Here is a 21280-nt window from a genome sequence, read left to right as displayed (position 1 = left end):
CTAGGGATAGGACCCTCTTACCTCTTTGCTGTTTGCCTGGAGAGGACTCAGTGCCTAGCCTTTGTGCACATAATGGAAGCTTTCTGAAGCTTCCTGAAGCTGTTTACGTGGGTAGCCTATTCCAGCGGGGGAGGAGATTTGGGGTTTGGCTTCCCTGTGGGTAAAGGAGGAGAACAGCTTTGTGTCTGGTCAAAGTCACATTTCTTTGAAGCTCCGTGGGGGGTTACTGACTCCAGTGTCTAGGACTCAGGAACAGCTCTGCCTGTCTGGCATGTAACTCTGCCTCTCAGCCCACACATTCACTGAAAGCTTGGGTGACTTGTCTTCCTGCTGTCCCGGTGGGCATCTGCCTTCTCTCAGGCTTTCTGGATTGCTCAGCTCTGAGGTTCTCGGCCATGGGAGCCCCTCTGTTGCCCCCGACACTGGTCCCTTTAAGGGTCACTGCCTCAACAGCATTCAGCACAAAGGGAGGGTTCTTTGTGCCCAGCCTCGGCACGCCCTGCCTCCCCCACTGCTGGCCAAGGGGTACCCCCCTGTGTTTCCTCTCGACAGGTGAGGCTCTGGGGGCTTGTCACCTTGAAGCCACATTCACCCCTAACCCAGGCCTGGGTGTCGGTGGCAGGGACCAGGTGGCTGTTGTTTCCAAGCTGAAAATCTGTGCATCCAGGACTTAATTCTTCTCCCTGATTTGAGGGGCTTTTGAGATGAATGTCCTGAAAGCCTCACATCTTAAATCATTTTCATGTATTTATTTAGCACATTTTCCCTGAAGAATATAGTCAGGCAAAGTCTGGACTCTTCTGGAAAACCTGACCTGTTGGTCCCCTGGGTGTGAGGCCAGGAGTCAGCCAGCAGCTGACATCAGTAGGGACTGACAGCTGGGGCTGGATCCCTCCTTGAAGGATCCTGGTGACAGTGGTCTCCTAGGGTTGTAGGGGACAACCGTGGGTGGACCGAAGGTGTTCAAAGCAGTAAATGTTACCCTTCTTACCTTATTCTCTGCTTAGACCTGGCCAGCAGCTTCCCATTCCCCCAGAGCAAAAGCCAATCCCCTTCTGTGACCGCCAGTCCCTGAGTCCAGGCCTCTGTTAATGTCCCTCCCACCTGCTCCCCCTGTACTGGGAGACCCTGTCATGCCACGGGCACCCCAGAACACGCCCTATGTGCATCCCTAACTTGCTATTCCCTCTGGCTTGGCTTCTCCTGTGTTCCCAGGCCTCCCTCCCTGCCTCCTTCACTTCTTTATTCAAATGCTACTCCTAGGAAGGATGTCCTCAGCCTTTAGAACTTACCCAAAGTTTTACCCTTCCCTCAACATTTTATATTTTGGCTCTCTTCTCCCCCTGCCCCCAAGCTCTTACCATCATCCAGTACCATAGAATTTACATGTTTATTTCCTTCTTTGTGAGTCTCTAGAAGAGAGCACTACTTAGGGTAGGAGGTCAGTAATGTGATGGACAAATGAACACAGGAATGAGCATCCCACGCCCGTGTCCCTGTGTCTTCTGCCCCCCCCCTTTTAAGATTTTATCATTTATTTTGACAGAGAGGAGAGAGAGAATGAGTGCATCATCGGGGGAGTGGCCCAGGGAGAAGCAGTCTCCCACTGAACAGGGAGCCCCTTGCGGGGCTCGATCCCAGGACCCTGGGGTCATGACCTGAGCTGAAGGCAGATGCTTAGCCGACTGAGCCACCCAGGCGCCCCTCTGCCCTGACTCTTGCAGGGTCAAATGCCCAGAGAAGCCAGGGGGGTTGCTGCTGAAGGAAAGGGGCTATAGGTATGAGGCAGGGATGCAAACCTGGAGAGCAAGCACCCCTTTCCAGGACAGCCTGCCCCCGCTCAGCTCCAGCCCCTTCAAGCCCAGGCAGGCCAAACCTTCTCATTTTCAAAGAAAAAACCAGGCCAGGCAGATCGATGGGCATCTTCCTTGTCTTCACACCCTGGGCACCTGCCAAGTGAGCTGTGTCTGGCCGTCTGTTGGCTGTGACCTCGGGGTCAGTGCGGGGCTATCTCTCTTGACGGAAGGATGACAGTCAGGCTGCGGAGCATTGCTCTGAATGGGCTTGTGCGTGTTGTAGATCTCACTCGTCAGGAAATAATGGACCTCAGAGACAGGATCACTGGGCCATCCATCAGGCCTGGTGTTGTGGAGCTGTGAGCTGCACAGGCACGGCCCCTGCGATTTCTGATCTCACTAGGGGACCTTGAGAAAGATATATCCATGCCATGCATTCCCGGGTGCAGTATCAATTTAATTTTATACCTCTCCAAAGCCAAAGGCCACCCAGGATGTGTTTGCAGAGTAAATTATGGACAAGGCCAGACACCGGAACGCAGCTGAACAGTCAGAGTGACAAAGTGGAACCAGACTCCGGCATGACCCCAGTCCTTGGCTCTGGTCATCCTGCACTCAGCTCACTGCAGCTGAGCCCCGTTGCGTGCCAGGATGACTGATGACCAGGGGCATGTGTGGAGCCCTCGCCCGACCGGTACTCCGGGGAGAGGCCACACAGGGCAGGCCGCACACTCACAGGGAAGGCCTTTGGGCTTTAAAATCAGACCAGCAGAGTTCCACCCCAAAACCTGTGTGACCTTGGGCAAGTTGCTGGATGTCTCTGAGTCTCAGCCTTCCCATTTGTTAAAATGGGGATAATGTTGTCCCAAATGCCCATTGGAAGGATCCAAGCGTGCTTGGCACAGGATGTTAATGTCCTTCCCTGGAAGCACGGTGGTGGGGAGGGGGGAGGCATTAGTTTTTCACCCAGGTTGCTTCTACAGGAAAGAAAATGCTACTTCTCATCCCTGCCTAGAGTCAGCAGCTCCTGGGTTGAATCCAGACTGGTTACAAGATCCTTTGCATCCCTGGGGGTTTGTGCTGACCCGCGTTTGAAATTTGCTGTATGCTTTGGCTCGGTGTCATCTAGGGGAGAGAAAGCTAGAAGGACCCGGAGAGGAGCCTTCCTGGCACCAGTCGGGAGTTCGGGGACGGTCTCAGTCTGGACAGGCGAGGCTAGGCTGCAGGAACAAGTACCCCCAGATCCCGGGCCTTCCCACAGCAGTTCATTTCTTCCTTGCACCGCCCGTGTATCACAGTGGTGGGGGACCCGGCTTCGTGTCACTGCTCTCTTCTTTCTGAGACACAGTCGGTGGGACACCCACCAGGTGGAATGTGGCCAGAGAGAAGGAGAGTCTGGCAGGTCGCTTTGCCCTGGAGGTGTTTTAAGTCACTTTCTCCCTTTCACCGGTCAAAGCAAGTGACCTGGTCCCTCCTAACTGCAGGGGCCAGAGAAGTTGAGCCCTGGTCTCTGGACCCATGGCTGCTGGAGACACTGGTGACTACCGCGCATGACTGCCCATTTCCAGACTTGCTCATTTGTTTCAGTGAGCCGGGCTCTTGAAAAGGATCTCGTATGACCCTTTTTTACAATGGGGTCCTGGAAGGTGGGTTCTCCTGTGATACCCACTTTACAGATGGAGAAACTAAGGTTCTGGGAGGTGGGCAGCTTGCCTGGGTGGTGAGAGGCCGAGGTTCTAGTCCAGGCAGTAGAATCCGGATGTCTATGTGCTTAGGGTCCCTGCTTTGCTTCCTGCCCCGCCTACCCCCTTGCCATCCGGGCAGGGAGCAAAGGGGATGAACCAGCCTCTGGGAGAAATGAGGCCGACTTAGCATGGGTTCCAAGGGGTTGATTTGCTTAGGGAGCTAGAGGTAATGGTACAGTGGTTGTAATTCAGGGTTTGGAACTGAACCCTGACAGCGTACTACTCATTTGCCGAGTCGCCCTTGATTTGTTCCTTTTTTTCCCTGGGACTCTGCTTCCTCACCCTTAATATGGGGATGGCAGCTCCCATATCACTGGGATATTTAAGGATCAAGTGAGAACCTGGCTCTGAAAGGAGCTTTGCAAGCTGAATCACTGGGACATTTCGAATGTTGTAACTGGTGTTCTTGTTAAACCCTTGGGGGCGGTCATCCTGGAGGGGCTGGGCTGTGCGTGCATGGGGCAGAGAGGAGGTGGCAAGGATTTGGGAAGGTAAGGCCAAAGAGGAAGTAGAGCAGCCTGGCAAAGGTGGTGGTGGGAGGGTGTGGGATCTAGGGTGGGGTCTCCTGACCTTGGCATTCCCAACATTTTGAACTAGATCCTTACTTCTTTAGGGTGGTCCTGTGCTTCGTGGGGTGTTAGGCCGCATCCCTGACCCCTATACATACCCGTTGCACCCCCTGCCCCCCCGTTGTGATCATCAGAAAGGCTTTCAGACATTGCCAGGATCACCCTTGGGGGAACAAATGTTTCCCCCCTCAAGGGGGACCATGGGCTGGAGTGAGAGGCCAGGTTGGACAGAGCTATGAGGCATCTTGACGGCAGGGCAGCGTAGGTGACTTGCCCCCTCCCCCTACCCAGGCCCCAGGGAGCCCCGAAGGCAGCCAGCCAGGTCTAGGGTGCCCCGCGCAATCAATGGCAAATGTGCCCTGTTCTGGGCACGGCCGGGATGCAAGATTTCTGCCCCTTGCAGGTTCCGGTCTCCAGCCACCGCAACCCCGTGCTGGACCTGGCTGCCTATGACCAGCAAGGCCGCAGATTCGACAACTTCAGCTCTCTGAACATCCAGTGGGAGTCAACCAGGCCCCTGCTGGCCAGCATCAGGCTGGAGCTGCCCATGCAGCTAGTGGCCCGGGATGATGGGAGCGGCCAGAAGAAGCTGCATGGTGAGCCCGGGTTGGGGGGCGGGGGTAGTCTGCTGACCCAGGCCGGGAGGACAGAGTGTAGTGAGACCCCAGATGAACGGGAGGGATGCTGAAGGAGGGCTGGCGGCAACTATGGACCCCACTGGATCACTTTTTCAGGGATGGGCAGACAAACTGAGGCTCAGGGCAGGGGAGTCTCACATCTCAGCTGGTCCAGATCAGCCAGCCTCCCAGGCCTGCGCTGCTCCAAGCCACGCGCCTTCACAGACCAGTAGTGGCTAGAAGTCACGGCCAGCGCTGCTCCCCGAAGCCGTGCCAAACTTGGCTCCACGGGCCTGGTAACTCATATGGTGCATATAGTTTAAACCAACTCAGTCATGTATTTTTAGGACCAGAGACTTAAACTGTAAGAAGGAGGGAGGGGCTGCTTCCCTGGCAGCAAGGGGCCAAACACCCAGCATCTGTTCTCCTCTCCTTGGACTCAGGCTTGCAGGCCATCTCGGTTCATGAGGCATCGGGGACCACGGCCATCTCCGCCACCGCCACCGGCTACCAGCAGTCTCACCTCAGCACGGCCAGAGTAAAGCAGCCGGTATCCGCCCGGGCCCCGGGCAGGGAGTGGTTCCCCCAACCCCTCCCCACTGTTCCTGCTCACATTCTGCCCACTGTCCGAGCGTCCGGAGCCCCCTGAGCTCACTCCATTCACTAACCCACACCCAAATCGAATGCCATGGGCTCGCATGAACTGGGGTGCCTTCCTGCTGGCATCCTGCCTCCAACACCCCTATCCCCCATGCCTGGCACTCAGGCAGCTGGGGGGGGTTCCAAATTAAAGGCAGTCTGGCCCCGGCCCCTCATGGCCCCTGCATACAGCTTTGGGAGCCCTCGAGCTCATCTGTCCTGCCTCTTCTCCCGCAAGGCCCTGACCTCACACCCCACCTGGATGTGCCTCAGGGCCTTGGGCCTCCATGACTTTATACCCAGAGTCTCCGCTGCCTGGAACACCATCCCCCTCCTTCCCTTCACTCCTCCCCAGCTGGTGGCCTCCTGTTCATTAGTCCCAGTTCATTAGTCAGCCTGTCTGCAGAGTGGTCACTGAGCCTGGGCACCGAGTAGCTGCCCCCACCCCCAGCATGGTGTAGACGCCCCCCACACACACATACACAGTTGCCATCATCCACATACACTTGGGTCAAGGCTTGTTGAATCTTCTCTCCCCACCCCAGCATCTCATGGCTCGCCTGTAGAGGCACGGCTTGTGGACAGCAAGGGAGGTCATTTGGGGGGGCATGAGAAGGGCTCCCCCAGAGTGGTTTTATCTGGATGATCCCCACCCCATGGTGAGAGAGGGGCAGCAGTTGACTTGGGTTTTATATTGGGTGAGGGCAGCAGGTGGTGGCTGGAAGGAGGAGGTGGGACTGGGTTCTAGGAGACCCTAAGTGCCAGGATAAGGAGCTTGAAGTTTCCTTCTGGGTAGTGGGGAACAAGGGAAGCATTTGAAGGGGGTGGAACCCCAGCGGGAGCAGCACTGAGGCTGGCCTGGGGGGAGGTGGCCCTCAAGGAGCACACCTGTATGCCCCTGGCGGCTCAAGTTTTGGGTCATCTGTTCCCCACCCGCACAGGGTGTCCCTTGGCTATGGGCGGCCTCACGGGCCTCCCCCTTCTGGGCCTCAGCACTTAGGCTCTTTGGCCTGTGGGCTTTTCTCTAGTGATAACTGCCCTTAACCTTCACTTCCTTGGCGTCTGCTCACCTGCGAGTCCCCCCCACCCCCTCCACCTCCAACCTGCCCTTCACTGCCTTCGCAACCCAACCTAAGCTCTGACACAGGCCATTCATTTGCTTTCCCTTTTAATCCTGACCTTAGATTCAATTCACGTCATTGCCAAGGGCACTTGTTGGACCCCTAGGGCTAGCACAGTGCTGTGCACAGGGGAAGAGCTCGAGCATGAGGACACGGGTGGGTCTAAGCTGGGTCAGATCCAGTAGTCTCCCTGAAAGGCCATGTGGCCGAATCACATTCTTGGAAATGTGCACCACCCGAGGGAGTGAGGGGCAGTACTGCTTCCCTTGTGAACCCACTATGACGACACCCCCTCCACTCAGCCCCTTTGCTGTTTACCCAAGCCCCGGCCTCTTGCACATGGCTCCACAGCTGGTCATTTGCTATGTGTCCCCACTTTCTTGGTGAGGGGAGGGTATGAATTGCCCGTTTCATGGGGCCTGGAAGGTGGGGTGGGGTGCAGGCCTGGGTAGAATTATCGTATGTCAAAGGGATGTGGCCTCTTGGCAGGGTTGGAACATGATGGTTTTTCTGGGGCTTGTGTCCCCAACATACTGAATGCCCTGGGGTAACACCAGGACCCAGGGTTTCTAGAGCTGCTCTTTTAGTGGGGAAGCCCGCGGGCTGGCCCTGGGATGGCCCATTGCCTTGGACCTGATGGCCCTGTTTTGCTTCTCCAGTACGACCCTCTCGTGCCTGTGTCAGCCTCCATAGAACTCATCCTGGTGGAGGATGTGAGGGTGAGCCCAGAGGAGGTGACCATCTACAACCACCCCAGCGTGCAGGTACAGAGTCCTTTCCCTGTTACTGTGACACCTGGGCATGGCCCATGCAGTGGGGGTGGGTGGGAGCTCGCCTCTGACACCCAGGCTGACCCCTCCTTGCAGGCGGAGTTGTACATCAGAGAAGGCTCGGGCTACTTCTTCCTCAACACCAGCACCACGGACGTCATCAAGGTGGTCTACCAGGAGGCCAGGGGCGTGGCCACGGTGAGTGTGGGTCCTGTCCCCACGCTTCTTGCAATTCCTCCTTCGGGTGGCCTCGGGTGTAACAGAGTGGTTACTTCCAAAGTAGGCGCTTAATCGCACCAGATGCAATTGGTGAGGCCTTTTGAGTCTGTAGTTCATTTTTTGTGAAACTCTCATCATTTGTGAGCTACCTTCCGTTCCACGTCTATAAACTGCCCATGGTATTAGTGAACTAGCGGTTTCCTGTCAGTCTTTTAATTAAAACATGATATATAAGCAGCAGTGTAACAGTGATAAGGAAGGCTGCTTTTGAAAGGTGTATCAGCTTTTTCTGTTTTTCCCTATGTCTTTCTTGACCCACTCCCTGTTCTGGCAAATACCGACTCAGCTGTGCCCGCGATGTGGAAGGGTTTAGGATTTTGCTTTTGTCAGGAGTTGCACCCTTAGTTTTTCCCCACCATGTTGCTATGTAGGCTGGCTGACTTTTCTTTAAATATATTTTTTAAAGATTTGTTTATGCATTTTAGAGAGATAGAGAGAGCGCTGAGGGAAGGGGCAGAGGGAGAGGGAAAGAGAATCCCAAGCAGTCTCGACTCTGTGCTGTGCTTAGAGCCCGATGCAGGACTGGATCCCATGACCCTGAGATCACGACCTGAGCCGAAACCAAGAGTCAGACGCCCAACCAACTGTGCCACCCAGGCGCCCCAAGGCTGCTTTTATGTAGTTGTTTGTACTTAGCTATTCTCTCTTTGTAGAGGATTTCAATTGTTCAGATCTTTTTGTTTTTTAAAAACAGCACTACAGTTATAGCAAAGAGTAAAAGCAAACAAACACCAAAGTTCTAAATGTCTGCATATGTGTGTAAGGAGTTATTTTGCAATCATGCAAACAGAACTTTCTCCACAACAAACGTACTATGGAATGTATTGAACCATAAATGCAGGCAGCCATGAACAAAGACATGACACCCAAGCGGTACCATTAAACTGCAGCTCTGCCGTGGCCCTTAGACTGCTCCGAAATCCATTTCTCTGTTTGCACTCACTGACTGTCTTGACACAGGGAGTCACAGTTATTTGCCTCTGGAGTGGGACAGGTGTAAAGGACATGAAAGTCATGAGCAGGGTTTCCCAGGATGGGGAACATACCTGGAGGTGCTGTGCCACATGACCCCTGATGTTTACTTTCAGTGTCAGTAGTAGGGAGCGGTGGGGACCATGGCAAAGTAGAAAGCAGAGACCGTTTCTGAGGGACAGCCACCAAGTGCCTCCAGGTGGCTTTTGTTTAATTTTTATTTTTTAAATTTTTTTATTTTTCAAAAGGTTTTATTTATTTCATTATTTTAGAGAGAGAGAGCACATGCATGCAAGTGCTGGGTGAGGGGCAGAAGGTGAGGGAGAGACTCTCCCAGCATGGAGTAGCAGACTCCATGCTGAACTTAGAGCCCGACACGGGGTTTGATCCCATGATCATCTCCTGACCTGGGCCAAAACCAAGAGACAGATGCTTCACCAGCTGAGCCACCCAGATGTCCCCCACCCCACCTTTCATTTTTGTTTTTTGTTGTTGTTCTTAAAGATTTTATTTATTTGAGAGAGAGAGAGAGAGAGAGAGACAGAGCATAAGTGGTGAGGGGTTGTGGGGAGGAAGAAGCAAACTCCCACCTAGCAGGGAGCCCTATGTGGGGCTTGATCCCAGGACCCCAAGATCAAGATCTGAGCCAAAGGCAGACGCTCAACCAACTGTGGCCCCCAGCCACCCCCTCTTTTATTATTTTTAATACCAGCTTTATCATGGTATAATTCGCATACCATACACCTTGCCTATTTCAAGTGTAAGGTCAGTCGGTGGTGTTTAGTCACTCGTAGACACGTGCAGTCAGGACCATGGACAGTTCTGGAGCGTTTTCATCCCCTCAGAAAGAAACCCCTGTACACTCTGGCTGTGTCATCCCTGTTCTCACACAGAGAGAAAAAAGAACATTGGATTTTGTCAAATGGTTTTTCTATGTCTCTTGAAATACTGATGTGGTTTTTGTTTTTTATCTTGTTGATATGATGTGTTGCATTAATTGCCTTTCAGACATTAAACCAACCTTGCATTTCTGGGGCAAATGCTACTTGATCATGATACGTAATTCTTTTTACATGTAACAAGACTCTGTTTGCTAATATTTTGTTGAGTTTACACTCACAGCCCTAAGAGGTAGTGGTCTGTGCTTTTCTGTCCCATGATGTCTTCAGCCGGTGTGGGTATCCAGGTAACATCAGCCTCACAGAATGAGGCCTGCTTCTTAGTTTTGGAAGAGTTTGTGCGGCATTGGTATGAAGTGCTCTTAAATATTGGATAGAATTAACCAGTGAAGCCATCGGGACATGATCTTTTCTTCTGGGGCAGGTTTTTGATTACTAATTCCATCTCTTTATATGTTATAGGTCTATTCACACTGTTTCTTTTTGAGTCCATAGCTTGGGTCTTTATAGGACAGAATGCCCTTTTTAGGACAATTCAGGTTTTTTGCTTTCTGGGTGTTTGTTCTGTTTTCACATGTACATCCTTCCAGCGATTGACCTTGGTCTCTACCTGGCTGTGGAGAGGCTTTCAGTTCCATCCCTTGGTGAGGAAGCATGTCATAATACTCCTGTTTTCTCAGAGGCAGAGTCTCAACCGACAGAACCCCTTAGGTGTGTCGCTGTAAATCAGAGCAAGAAAACATTGTCTCTCGCCACCTGGGAACAAATGTGTGTTGTTAGAGGCAGCAGGAGTGTTGCTAGAAGTCTGAGATCAGAGGAAACTGTCCCCAGAGTATTTTTGTTCCCTTTATAAAAGAATGGATAGTTCCCTGGCCATCCCTCCTGCCATGTAAATGAGCGTTTACTGTCACATCCTTCATACTAAAAGGAAAAGCTCAAGTCGTAAATAATTCTGACCACTTGAGATATGCCTTGCTTTGCTTTACTTCAGGAGATTAAAAAAGAACTCCCTTGTTATCAGCAGGGCACCTCGGTGGCTCAGTCAGTTAAGTGTCTGCTTTATGACTTGGGCCACAATCCCAGGGTTCCAGGATCGAGCTCCGTGGAGAGTCTGCTTCTCCCTCTGCCCCTCTCTGCCACTGGTGCTGTCTCTCTCATGCTCTCTCTCACACACATAAATGAATGATATCTTTTTTAAAAAGTCCCTGTTATCAAGAAGAGGGAAGCCTCGAGTTCAGAAAAAATGGGTACAGTGCCAACAATATTTGAAGACCCCTTTAGTCACATTTACCTTGCCTCTTATCTTTTGAATAAGCCCAGAGTGTAGACCTGCAGCCAGAGAGAGAACTCTCCTCCAAGAACAAGAGCTTCTAAGAGCCCGTGTTCAACTGGGCTGCCCCTATAGGTAGTGAGTCCCCCATCTCTGGAGGCAGCCAAACAGGAGGTGGGACACTTGTCTGGAAGACTCGAGATGGGATTGATTTCAACATCAGAGCCAAGTTTCCCCAGGAGACCTCGAGTGCCTATATAGTCCCACAATACTAGGTTTACCCCCATGCCGTCCCTGTCAGCAGCAGAAGCTAGGCTTCCCCAGTCAAGACAAGTAATGATGTTCCCATTCTAAGAGGGTCCTAGGAGAGCCCCAGCAGTTCTCTCTTGGTTGTGGGTGAGCCCTTGCTCATGTGTCTCATCCTGCCATGGTTCCCATGGAGTGGGACAGAGCGCCCAGGGCAGGCACGACCCCCAGGACGAGCCTAGCACTGTGGAAAGCACCAGTGTCCCATGCGGCGGGCCCCACGAGGTGTTCTGGGGGGCACCTTGACCCTTGGGGTCTCTGCTTCCTGTCAGCTCAGGCCTGGGCAAAGACCCTTGTACCTCGAGGTAGAGCTTGGGCTCCGGTTCCCTCTGCCTCTTCTGTAACCTGCCGGAGGGGTTTTTCATGGAGCGTTGACAGTCGGTGACAGTTGTTTCTGAAGGACGTTTACACATTTTCTTTGGCATTTTCCAGCTGCTAATTAGCAACATTCTCGTTTCCCTTAATCACAGAGACGAGAAAGCCCACAGCAGTTCCTCAATTAGCTCCCAGAAGATGTTTCTTTCTTTCCTGTTGATACACATTCAGGATGCAAGAGCGGCTCTCGGGTGTGCTTCGGCTTCTGAGCATCTCTGGAAGGGAGCTGCCACTGTGAAGGCTCTTCTGGCCACACAATGGAGGGCCGTGCATGGCTGTGCTGAATTCTTACATCCTCCCCCCACCCCCCAAAACTCCCTGCGAGCGGCCTTTAGTTCATTTCTGGCTGGCATGTCCCTAGGAGTGCTTACCTGACTGAAACTTACGGTTCCTTTTTTCTCACCCATCTTTCCGTTTCAAATCAAGTCCTCTACGCAGAACCCACGTAACTAGAAGGGGAGGCAGGGATGGGGGCGCATGACCTACTGTGCGCCATGCACTTCATACCTTTAAAGTAATCGTTTGTTCTGCAAAGATTGGTGATGGTCTAGGTGCTGGGAGTTGGTGCGGAACAAATCATGAGCCACATTGTTTGTCTCCGTATCCTCAGTCCTGTGAGGCCTAGCGAAGCACGGCGACCTTGTATATTCAAGGAGTGTTTCCGGAAGCAAGAGGGGATGGGTAGCAGGTGGCAGCCGTGGGCTTTGAACTCAGGTGTGTGTCCTGCTTTTCCCCCGAGAATGACCTGAGGACAGAGGTACCTGTCCCAGTCCTGGATGGATTTTCATCCAACATCCAAGCCAGGGCTCTTCTCCCTGCCTGTGACTTTTCTGTGTTTGTGGTCACCACTTACAGGTCTCAAGGACATGCCCTGACCACCACCCCCTACTCCGTGCCATTGATAAGCACTCTCTAGTAGGAAATGGGAGCTGGTGGCTCCTGGGATGTTTGGACATATTTGTAGGGTCCTTCCTCTTCTATAAACACCACCCATCAGAGGATAAGCCTGAAGCATGTGGGGGCCCAGGGAAGCAAGGAGCTGAGCCGGTGCAGGCGGCATCTCCGGGGCTGGGCGGGGACGCGGAGACATCCACAGCATCAGCCGCTCACAAGCGGAGCTGCCTCTGGCTCCACTAGCAGGGTCTCAATGAGCAGTAATACATTCATCGTCTCCGCAGAGATGACAGGACTCTCCTCTCGGCTCAATATGCGCTGAAGTTCTCAGGTGGCACCTTCAACACCTAGAGATGAGAATTCGCTCTGGGCCTAGAGTGTCCCCTCCTCCTCCCCTCCATACACAATGCCCCCGGATGTCAGTCAAGAAGCAGGTGAACCCAAAACGCCTGGAGAGGCAGACAGGCAGAGTCCAGAGTTAGTAGTGATGCGGGTCCCCTCGCGGCCAGAAGAGGCCTGGCAGACACCCTCCCTTCCCCAAGAGGGACCTGTCTCACAGGCAGCCCAGCGGAGCTCGCCCTTGACGCCTTGCTCAGCAGGGGCAAGGGGAGTGGCTGTGTGTTGTCGGGGGACAGCTTGATGCTGCCCTCGGCATCTGTCATCCGGAAGGCAGCCAGACGTCCAGCCTCTGGGAAACCAAGTGGAAGACGAATTGATTTCTGCTCGCCTTTTTGTCATTGTTTAAAATGTGCAAAATGGTCCTTTTGAAGGGGGAGGGGGAGAGCTAGAAAAAGCCCTCCGTGCTTTTACCTGTGAGGGTCCATCTGCCACCAGTGCAACATGTAATTTCTCAGCGCCGTGAAGGACGCACTGGCCCCTGACAGCACCGAGTTCCGCAGGAGGATTAGATTGGAGCCTTGAATTAGGTTTTCAAAGATAGCTCTGGTTTCTCTCTCGAATTTTTAAATGTGTTCACATTAAGGGAAAAGGAATAAGCCGGGTGAATCATCCCTAGCCAAAGGGGAGGCCTGGTGCTTCCCAGACCCCGCTCCTCGGCCCGTATTTTGTACCAGACTCAGGTGGCGGTGGCTCAAATTGCCGAGGCATCACTCCAGGATACGACCATGATTTCCACTCTGGGATCTTTGTTAATCAACTTTAAGTCATCGTGCAGAAGAACTTGAGCACGCCTCCTCCAGGCTGGTGTGCCCTTGAGCTCAATGATACTGCCGGAGGTTCCAGCGTGGCCAAGCTTGCTAATCCTCCATGCCCCCAGCTCACTGTGGGCTCGGGCCTCCGTCTCAGTCCTGGCCTTTCCCTGGCCTGCTCTCCTCCCTTGCCCACGGTTCCATTTTGGTTGCTGTGGGCATCTCACTCTGGCAGAGTATGGTAGAAGGAGCCCTGAACTGGGAGCTCAGGCACCTGGGTTTCCTTCTCAGTGCTGCCCCTTCAAGGCTCAGTTCCCACCCTGTGTGGGCCTCAGTTTCCCCCATATGTGCATTGAAGGAGTTGGACTGCAATCAATACTTCCCAAAGAGATGAGGGTACATGGGTTTGCAGACTTTTTTTTTTTTTCCCTAGAATTTGTAGTTCTTCACAAAGCTAATATTAAAGCTAAGCAAACAGACTAGAATACCAGGTTTCTTTGCCATCACTACAGTAACCTAGAGCTGTGACCCTGGGTCTTGGTCTGATCAATACATGTTTATTGGGGACTGAGCCTGTGCCAGACGCTAAGCCCAGCCCTGAGAGAGGCTGGTGAGAAGACAGCCTGGGGGAGGATGGACACTAGACCATGGTCTCTGTCAGAGCCTAATTATAAGCAATAAAGCTGTACCAGGAAAAGTGAGCAGCAGTAGCAAAGAAGCCTTAGCTGTCTGATTGGTGAAGACTTTCCTAGGAAGGATGCTTGAGCAGAAGCCTGAAGGATGAGGAGGAGCCAGCCGGTGAAGATAGGGTGCAGGGAAAAAAGCCCCAGGTTGTTAAGATGGGCTGTGCAGCCCTGAGGCAGGCAGGCCCTAGCTGGCTTTGAGAACCAGAGCAGAACAGTGGCTGAAGCCTGACGGTGGTGAGGGAGCAGGTTTTACAGTGACATTAGAGCCCCGGGCAAGGGCCAGCTTCATGCCAGTTTCTTCTAGGACATATGAAGGATTTGGACTCGCTTTCTGGGCCACCTTCAAAGGGTTTTAACCTGGGTATGATGTGACCACATCATAGACAGTCTGGCTGTCTCCTTTGGTTCAGAAACCTGCTTTTCTTCCCCCCATAGGTTCTTACTACTGATATTGTAGCTTTCCAAACACTGAATCCCTGTAAACTGCTCCCCTTCCCACCTCCTGCCAAATGACTCTACCAGTGTAAACTGCAGCCAGCAAAGCCCGGGCCAGGCAGGGATGGGAAGCCACCCTCGACCCAGCCACCAGCTGCGTGGCTTACCCCCCACCTGCCTAGCCCCCAGACCACCCAGTTGAGATACATGCCTAAGCAATACAACATACCACTGTGGGCACGTGGGCAGCATGACATAGTGATTATGGTGCAGTTTGTCTGGGGAGAGATGCTTCTGAATGTGGGATCCGTGAAGCAGATAGGGAAAGAGGGAGGTTTAAAATGGGGGCGGGGCGGCGGTGTCTTTGCAGCAAAGACTGGAACACAGTCGCTCGGGTGTGTCCCTCCACTCAGAATGTTCACGAGGTCCCTACTTCAAACACAGCCAAGGCAGACATGAATGTCGGGATGAATGAGACTCACAGAGCGAATATTTGAGACTGTGGTGGCCTCTGTGGTCTGTTTACAGGTTCTGAGATTCTGTGGGGTCAGATGAGGACCCCCAAGTGAGGGTTTCGTTCAGAAAGGAGCTATGTCACGTATGGCACAGTCTTCTATTACCGAAGCTGCAGAGGCAGGTGGCGTGCACTGGAGATGCGAAACCCTGGGTTGGTGCCCTTGTGTGTGTCCATGGCCTCTGACTGCCCTGCTTTGAGCAGCTTCCATTTTTGTAAATCTTAAATCGTAAATCTTACCAAGTTGAAGTAAATGTTCTTTGAGATCCACCCTGGTTCTCTCATGTTACATTTCAAGCCCTTTGCCTGGCTGGCAGTGGGGGCTCAAAACGAGGAGTAGGCAGGACAGTAGCCGGGTTAGGATTTTCCTTGTCCACTGCTTCTGTGCCCTGGCCTGGAGGCCTCCTGGAGGTGGTGTTTCATGGGTGATGGGCTGATGCCACAAGCAGCTGTCGGACTGAGCACCACTCCCCAACCTTGCAGGTGCACCCTTTGCTCCCAGGCATGTCGACCATCATGATCCACGACCTGTGCCTAGCCTTCCCGGCCCCAGCAAAGGTGGATGTGTACGTCTCAGACATTCAGGAGCTCTATGTACGCGTGGTGGATAAGGTCAGTAGCAACTTCTTGACAGGGCCCTCCGCTACTGGTTCACAGAGATGGGGAGAGTGGTGAGGCTGCAGGAATTACTTTCCTCATGCCCTTTGCTCTTTTTTTCTGGTTTCTGGGTCCCTCTACCCACCTCCTGAGTTGTTTGGAGCTTCTAGAGCTATCTTGCCTCTGTCCCTCCTTGTGCACGATGTGGAGGGACCTCTGAGTTTAGACTTCCACGCCAGTTTACGTCAGGAAAGTTCAGCTGTAAATCCTGCCCGAAGTAGTCTCCTCCTTAGACCCGACGTGGAAATGCCCGTCCTCTAGCTGATGCAGGTTACTAGCCTACACTAAGCAAGGCTTACACCCTGCTGATGGTGAATTTCTCCCTGGTGTGCAGGTTGTGGATTCTTGGGAATCTTAGTGGCGAATGAGTAAAATACACCACTGCTAAGTGCTTTTGGGAAAGGAATACATGACAGATCTGGGCTTTTCTTGAATGCCAATGAGAATTTATATTGCTCCAAATACCTGAAGGAGCTATGGCCGGGCTTACAGAGGGTCACTGTCTGGTTCCTAGTTTCCTGACCAGAGAGAATGGTTAGTAATTAAAATGTTTGAGCAGCTTACAGTACCCAAAAAGCCAATATTCTCTTATGTAACCTCAGATATTCCTTCTGCGGTCCTATTTCCTCATCAGACTTCAGTTTCTTCACTAAACATGTCTGACGCTCTGTATGCCAAGGTTCTTACTGTATACGCTGCCAGGTGTGAGCAGTTTGGTCAGTGACCATTATTGAACGCCTACTGTACGTCATCCTGGCTGCATCTTATCACTCTAGCTTCTTAGCTCTTTAAGAGTGGGGAGTGTAATTGATGAATCTGAGTATCCCCAAAGCCCCCTGTATACAGGAAGCACTTAATTGATGTTCATTTGTTGATTGGCCTGTTATCTGGAGCTCAGCCTGGGCCGGTAGGTTTGAGGTTAGCAACACTTTGGCAGAAAGCCTTGGAGTGCCACCAGTGCTAGAATTAGTCACTCAAAGGCTACCCTGAGTCTCTGTCCCCACGATGCAGGTGGAGATTGGGAAGACGGTCAAGGCCTATGTCCGCGTGCTAGACTTTCACAAGAAGCCTTTCCTGGCCAAATACTTTGCCTTCATGGACCTGAAGCTCCGAGCGGCCTCTCAGATCATCACGTTGGTGTGAGTCCTCCCAGGCGTCCCAGAAAGCCATCTCAGGGATAGCGCTGGCAGGTTGAGGGGAGAAGTTCCAGCCCTTCCCTCTGTTCCAGGGCCCTCGACGAAGCCCTTGACAACTACACGGCCACGTTCCGCGTCCATGGCGTGGCCATTGGCCAGACCAGTCTCACCGCGACGGTGATGGATAAAGCTGGACAGCGAATCAACTCGGCCTCCCAGCAGATTGAGGTAAAACTAGGCCTCCTACTGCCATGTGGGATCCATCCATCCCTCACCGCCTGTACGCATGGAGTGGGAAACATGTCATTTTTGCAACAGGCTTGGAGTTCTAGGGGTCATCCAGGAAGTTGCCGTGGAGAAACCATATTAAGATCTCTGCCCTGCCGTGTCCTCTGACTCAAAGGGAGCCCCCCCCCGCCCGGCCCAGTCCCCGGGAAGATAGCACCACAGGGAGGGGCCTGAGGAACTCCGGTCTCCCTCTGGGATGTAGGGGGCAGGATGTCACTCAGAGGGGAGAGCCACTTGTCACATGGCCGGGGAGGGCACAGTACTCTGTAAAGCCTTAAGTGCCAGAAAGGAGTAGCTGGGCAGGAGCTGTGGGCCGATTAGGCTCACATCTAGAAGCTCATCCTGACCATTGCTCCAAACCAGCCCTCCGAAGCAGTGGGCTCCTGTCATGGCAGCTCCCGGAGCAAGTGGGGATGTCAGGGGTCATCTCCATGTGTGACTTAGGACTGTCTTGTGGCCTTAGGTGTTTCACAGGAGCCTCCCAGTCCCCAGGGGCCAAGGCAGCCATGGCTCCAAATTCAAGTCCAAGTTTCTCCCTCAGTGGCAGTGCCGAGATGTGTGCCCTCCCGCTGTCATCCTCCACAGGCCTGTCCATGCAGTGGTGGGCAGGCTTTATATTAAATGTTTCTGAAGCCGGCAGTTGTGGTCTGTGCCTCTGGATGGGAGGGCTCCTTTCTGGTGATTCATTTCTGCCTATAAATAGTGCCACGCAACGGAGATTAATCCTTATGCACAAAGCAGCCCCTTGGCCAACTGGGCTCTGTGCTCCCGTCCGGGTTCCTCCTGCGCTCCTGCTAGGCAGAGCCAGGGGGGACGGGCGGCCAGGCAGGAGGAGGATGTCAGGCCTTCCGTGGTGCAGAGAGACAAGGGGGTCCTTGTCCCTGACCACCCCCAACCCCTCTTCCTTCATCTGAGAATTTTGAGAGCATCGAAGAAGAGAACTGTCCCCGGGCAATTTATCAGTAGAAATTGGAGAAATGCTGTGCAAGGGGGAAAACCTTGAAGGCAGTGGAATGTGAACTTTGCCATGTATCAAAATCCCCTGGAAGACTTGTTAAAACACAAATTTCAGGGACAGTCCCCTTGCCATTCTGATTCCATAGATTGGGGTGGGCTGGAGAATGGGTATTTCTAATAGATCTCAGGTAACACTGATATGGCTGGCCAGGGGACCATGAGGTGAGAGCCTTATAAGAAGGTTTCATGTGAGAAAGATGTGTTTATTTTCACGGGGCTTCGGGTCTGGCGAAATGAAGCAGGGTTGCAAACAGCAGAATTTGCCCCTGGGTATCACAGATCCTCAGGCCCCGGACAGGCTGAGGTCCTGGGGAGGGGAGCTCAGGCTCTTCCTGAGCTCAGCAGGACCCAGATCCACCCCAGTCCCCTCTCCCAGAGCAGGGACGTCCAGGAGCCACGTGTCCCTCTCCCTGAATACGTTCAGGGTGGATTCTGCCCAGCCAGGTGTGCTCAGAACACAACAGCCCCCTTCTCTCTTGTGTTTCCACATGCAGGTCTTTCCCCCATTTAGGTTGATACCCAGGAAGGTGACGCTGATCATCGGGGCCATGATGCAGGTAGGAGCCGAAGGCTGCATGCTTGCCCACACCCAACCTGTGGCCCCTGCCTGGCTCCAGGCCCGCACCCCACCCCCACCCTGGGCGTCAGGAGGCTAAGATGGAGAGCTCGGGTGTGTCGGCGCCCTTGCCTCCAAGGAAGACCCGGGGGCTGACTGGGCACTGCTGCTTCTCCCTGCTGCAGATCACCTCGGAGGGCGGCCCACAGCCCCAGTCCAATATCCTCTTCTCCATCAGTAATGAGAGCGTTGCCGTGGTGAACAGCGCGGGGCTGGTGCGGGGGCTGGCCATCGGCAACGGCACTGTGTCTGGGGTCGTGCAGGCTGTGGACGCTGAGACTGGCAAGCTTGTCATCGTGTCTCAGGTAATGCACGTGGGCTCCTCTGGTCATGGGGCCTCCTGAAGCCTCTAGTTGTGGGGTGCACTTCTCCCCCCAGCAGCTGGCGCGCCAGTCAGCCATGATGGCAAGGAGGTCTTTTTACTGGGGTCGGGCTCTGGTCCCAAGGACCCCCCCCCTCCTCCCTGAAGGCCCTGCTTCTGCCTTGAGTCCACAGCCCCTCTCTGCCATCTGCCCTCCACCAAGGCCAGCCCGGCCAACCTGGGGACATCTTCTCCAGACTGAGTCCCTAGCTGCTTCTTTTTTTTTTTTTTTTTTAAGATTTTATTTATTTATTTGACAGAGATCAAAAGTAGGCAGAGAGGCAGGCGGAGAGAGGAGGAAGCAGTCTCCCCGCTGAGCAGAGAGCCTGATTCAGGGCTATATCCCAGGACTCTGGGATCATGACCTGAGCCAAAGGCAGAGGCTTTAACCCGCTGAGCCACCCAGGTGCCCCTCCCTAGCTGCTTCTTAAAGGACAGGATCTCCCAACGCTGTCCCTGCCCTGGGGACATTCCAAGGCACGATGGTGGTAGCAGCTATGACAGTGGACTCTGCACTGGGCACTTTACCCTTAACTCCTTTAGCTCCCCTGGCACCCCTACCCCTGGACATTTGCTGCTACACAGTTTCCCTATGATTGGCCTAAGGAAGAGCTAGGGGCCCAAGGCTTGGGGACATTCAGATGGAAGAGAAGGGTACTGTTGCCTCCGACATGCTTTGTGGGTTTTCAGGGGTCTGCATAGCTTGGCTACTACTGTAAGCATGGACAGTTGGACACTAGTAGGATTTCAGAACCAGACTTGTATTTTCAGGAAAAAAGGAAAACCTGAATCATGAGCTAGTCACTTTTGCTCCACTGGAGGTTAAGTTATTCCCCAAGCTTCTTGGCTGGACTCTGGGACATTTACGAAGTGCTTGTCTGGATTAGTAGAGACATTGGAAGGCTCAGTTAGGGGAGTCTTCCCCGTAGTGGGTGTTCTTCCTGCCCCTAATCAGCGGCCCTGACTCCAGGTGGGAGAAAGTTGGTTTCTTTTTTGTTTCTTTTCTTTTTTTTTTTTTTTTTTCTTTTAAGTAAGCTTCACACCCAGTGTGGGGCTTGAACTCATGACTTTGAGATCAAGAGTTGCATGCTCCACCAATTGAGCCAGCCAGGCACCCTAGACGTTGGTTTTAAGTCTGATCATGTTCCTTGTTTCCTGGGGGTGGGCACCTCATTGGGCTCCTCAGGGAAGATGGGAGATGGTCTCCATGTGCTGAGGGCTTGAGTTCTCCCTGACATCCTGTGACCATGGTGACTTGCGGAAGTGTCTGCTCTAATAAGACCATGGACAGCCTTTTCAGAACCTCAATTCCCGGTTCCTTTTCTGGCATTAAGGGCTCCCTGGAAGGTGTCCATGAGCAGCCCTGTGTTCACCACATCTGAACACAGGGCACCCAGGGGAGCTGGTTGCGTACCGTCCGGGAGAAGGGGAGGCTGATGCGTCCTCCTTCCCCAAGGCTGACTTTGATCCGACATTGAGTTCATTGATTTACTCCCTTTTGCCGGAGTTTCAGCGTCTCTGCAAGGATTGTGCTTAAACCACAAAGTCTTTTTGAATCATGGAGGTAGATGCCCTGATTCTACCTATCGATTTTATAAAGACGACAAGAAAGCCTTGGGAATGTGAATCTGTCCTGTGGCATATAGCAGGATTCAGATAGACGTCCTGGAGAATAAGATGAAGGACCAACGAGGCGTTGATTTTTTTTCTCCCCGCTTCTAAAGAAAGGTTTGCGGCTTCGGGAACTAGTTTATTTTTCTCCTCCTGAGGGCCCAGGTGGCTGAAGTGGCAGCTGGCTTGGACTTCAGCTGGAGGGGCAGACAGCCATGCAGTTCCCTCCCAGCCACTTCTCTTCCTGGTCTGACCTCGCTGGGCCACCTCTCTCTGTGTCTCCCATCTGGCAGGTCAGGAGAGGAGCTGGGGGAAGGTCCTGGTGCCCCGAGCACCAGCTGAAAGCCATCTTCTTGAGCCCAGGCAGGTAGGGGCTTGGCTGAGGCCCATGTATCCACAGAGTGTGTGGGAGCTCAGAAGCTCCCGGTTCCATCTGTCCAAACCAGGTCACCGATACAGCACCCATAGCCAGGGTGTGGGCCGGGACTAGCAAAAGGAGAGCAGGCTGTGAACAAGACAAGGGAAGGACAGGAATGGATATTTATTGAGTACTTACTTA

At 53.2% G+C, this 21280-nt stretch overlaps 1 protein-coding gene across 2 annotated transcripts in view; it reads left to right on the top strand.

Moving 5' to 3' along the window:
• Positions 1-21280, top strand: part of NUP210 (nucleoporin 210) — a 103950-nt gene that overhangs the window by 58152 nt on the left and 24518 nt on the right. For both annotated transcript variants that reach the window (XM_047743603.1, XM_047743605.1), the window contains exons 17-25: positions 4514-4706; positions 5171-5277; positions 7147-7251; positions 7354-7455; positions 15519-15647; positions 16704-16831; positions 16921-17056; positions 18628-18690; positions 18875-19054. In XM_047743603.1, the coding sequence (XP_047599559.1) occupies positions 4514-4706; positions 5171-5277; positions 7147-7251; positions 7354-7455; positions 15519-15647; positions 16704-16831; positions 16921-17056; positions 18628-18690; positions 18875-19054 (1143 nt within the window). The remainder of the gene's footprint in view (positions 1-4513; positions 4707-5170; positions 5278-7146; positions 7252-7353; positions 7456-15518; positions 15648-16703; positions 16832-16920; positions 17057-18627; positions 18691-18874; positions 19055-21280) is intronic.

This window comes from Lutra lutra, chromosome 1 (genome assembly GCF_902655055.1).
Source record: "Lutra lutra chromosome 1, mLutLut1.2, whole genome shotgun sequence".
Classification (NCBI taxonomy): Eukaryota; Metazoa; Chordata; class Mammalia; order Carnivora; family Mustelidae; genus Lutra; species Lutra lutra.
Note: the sequence above shows the minus strand (reverse complement) of the source record. Positions and strands in the feature narration are given on the sequence as shown.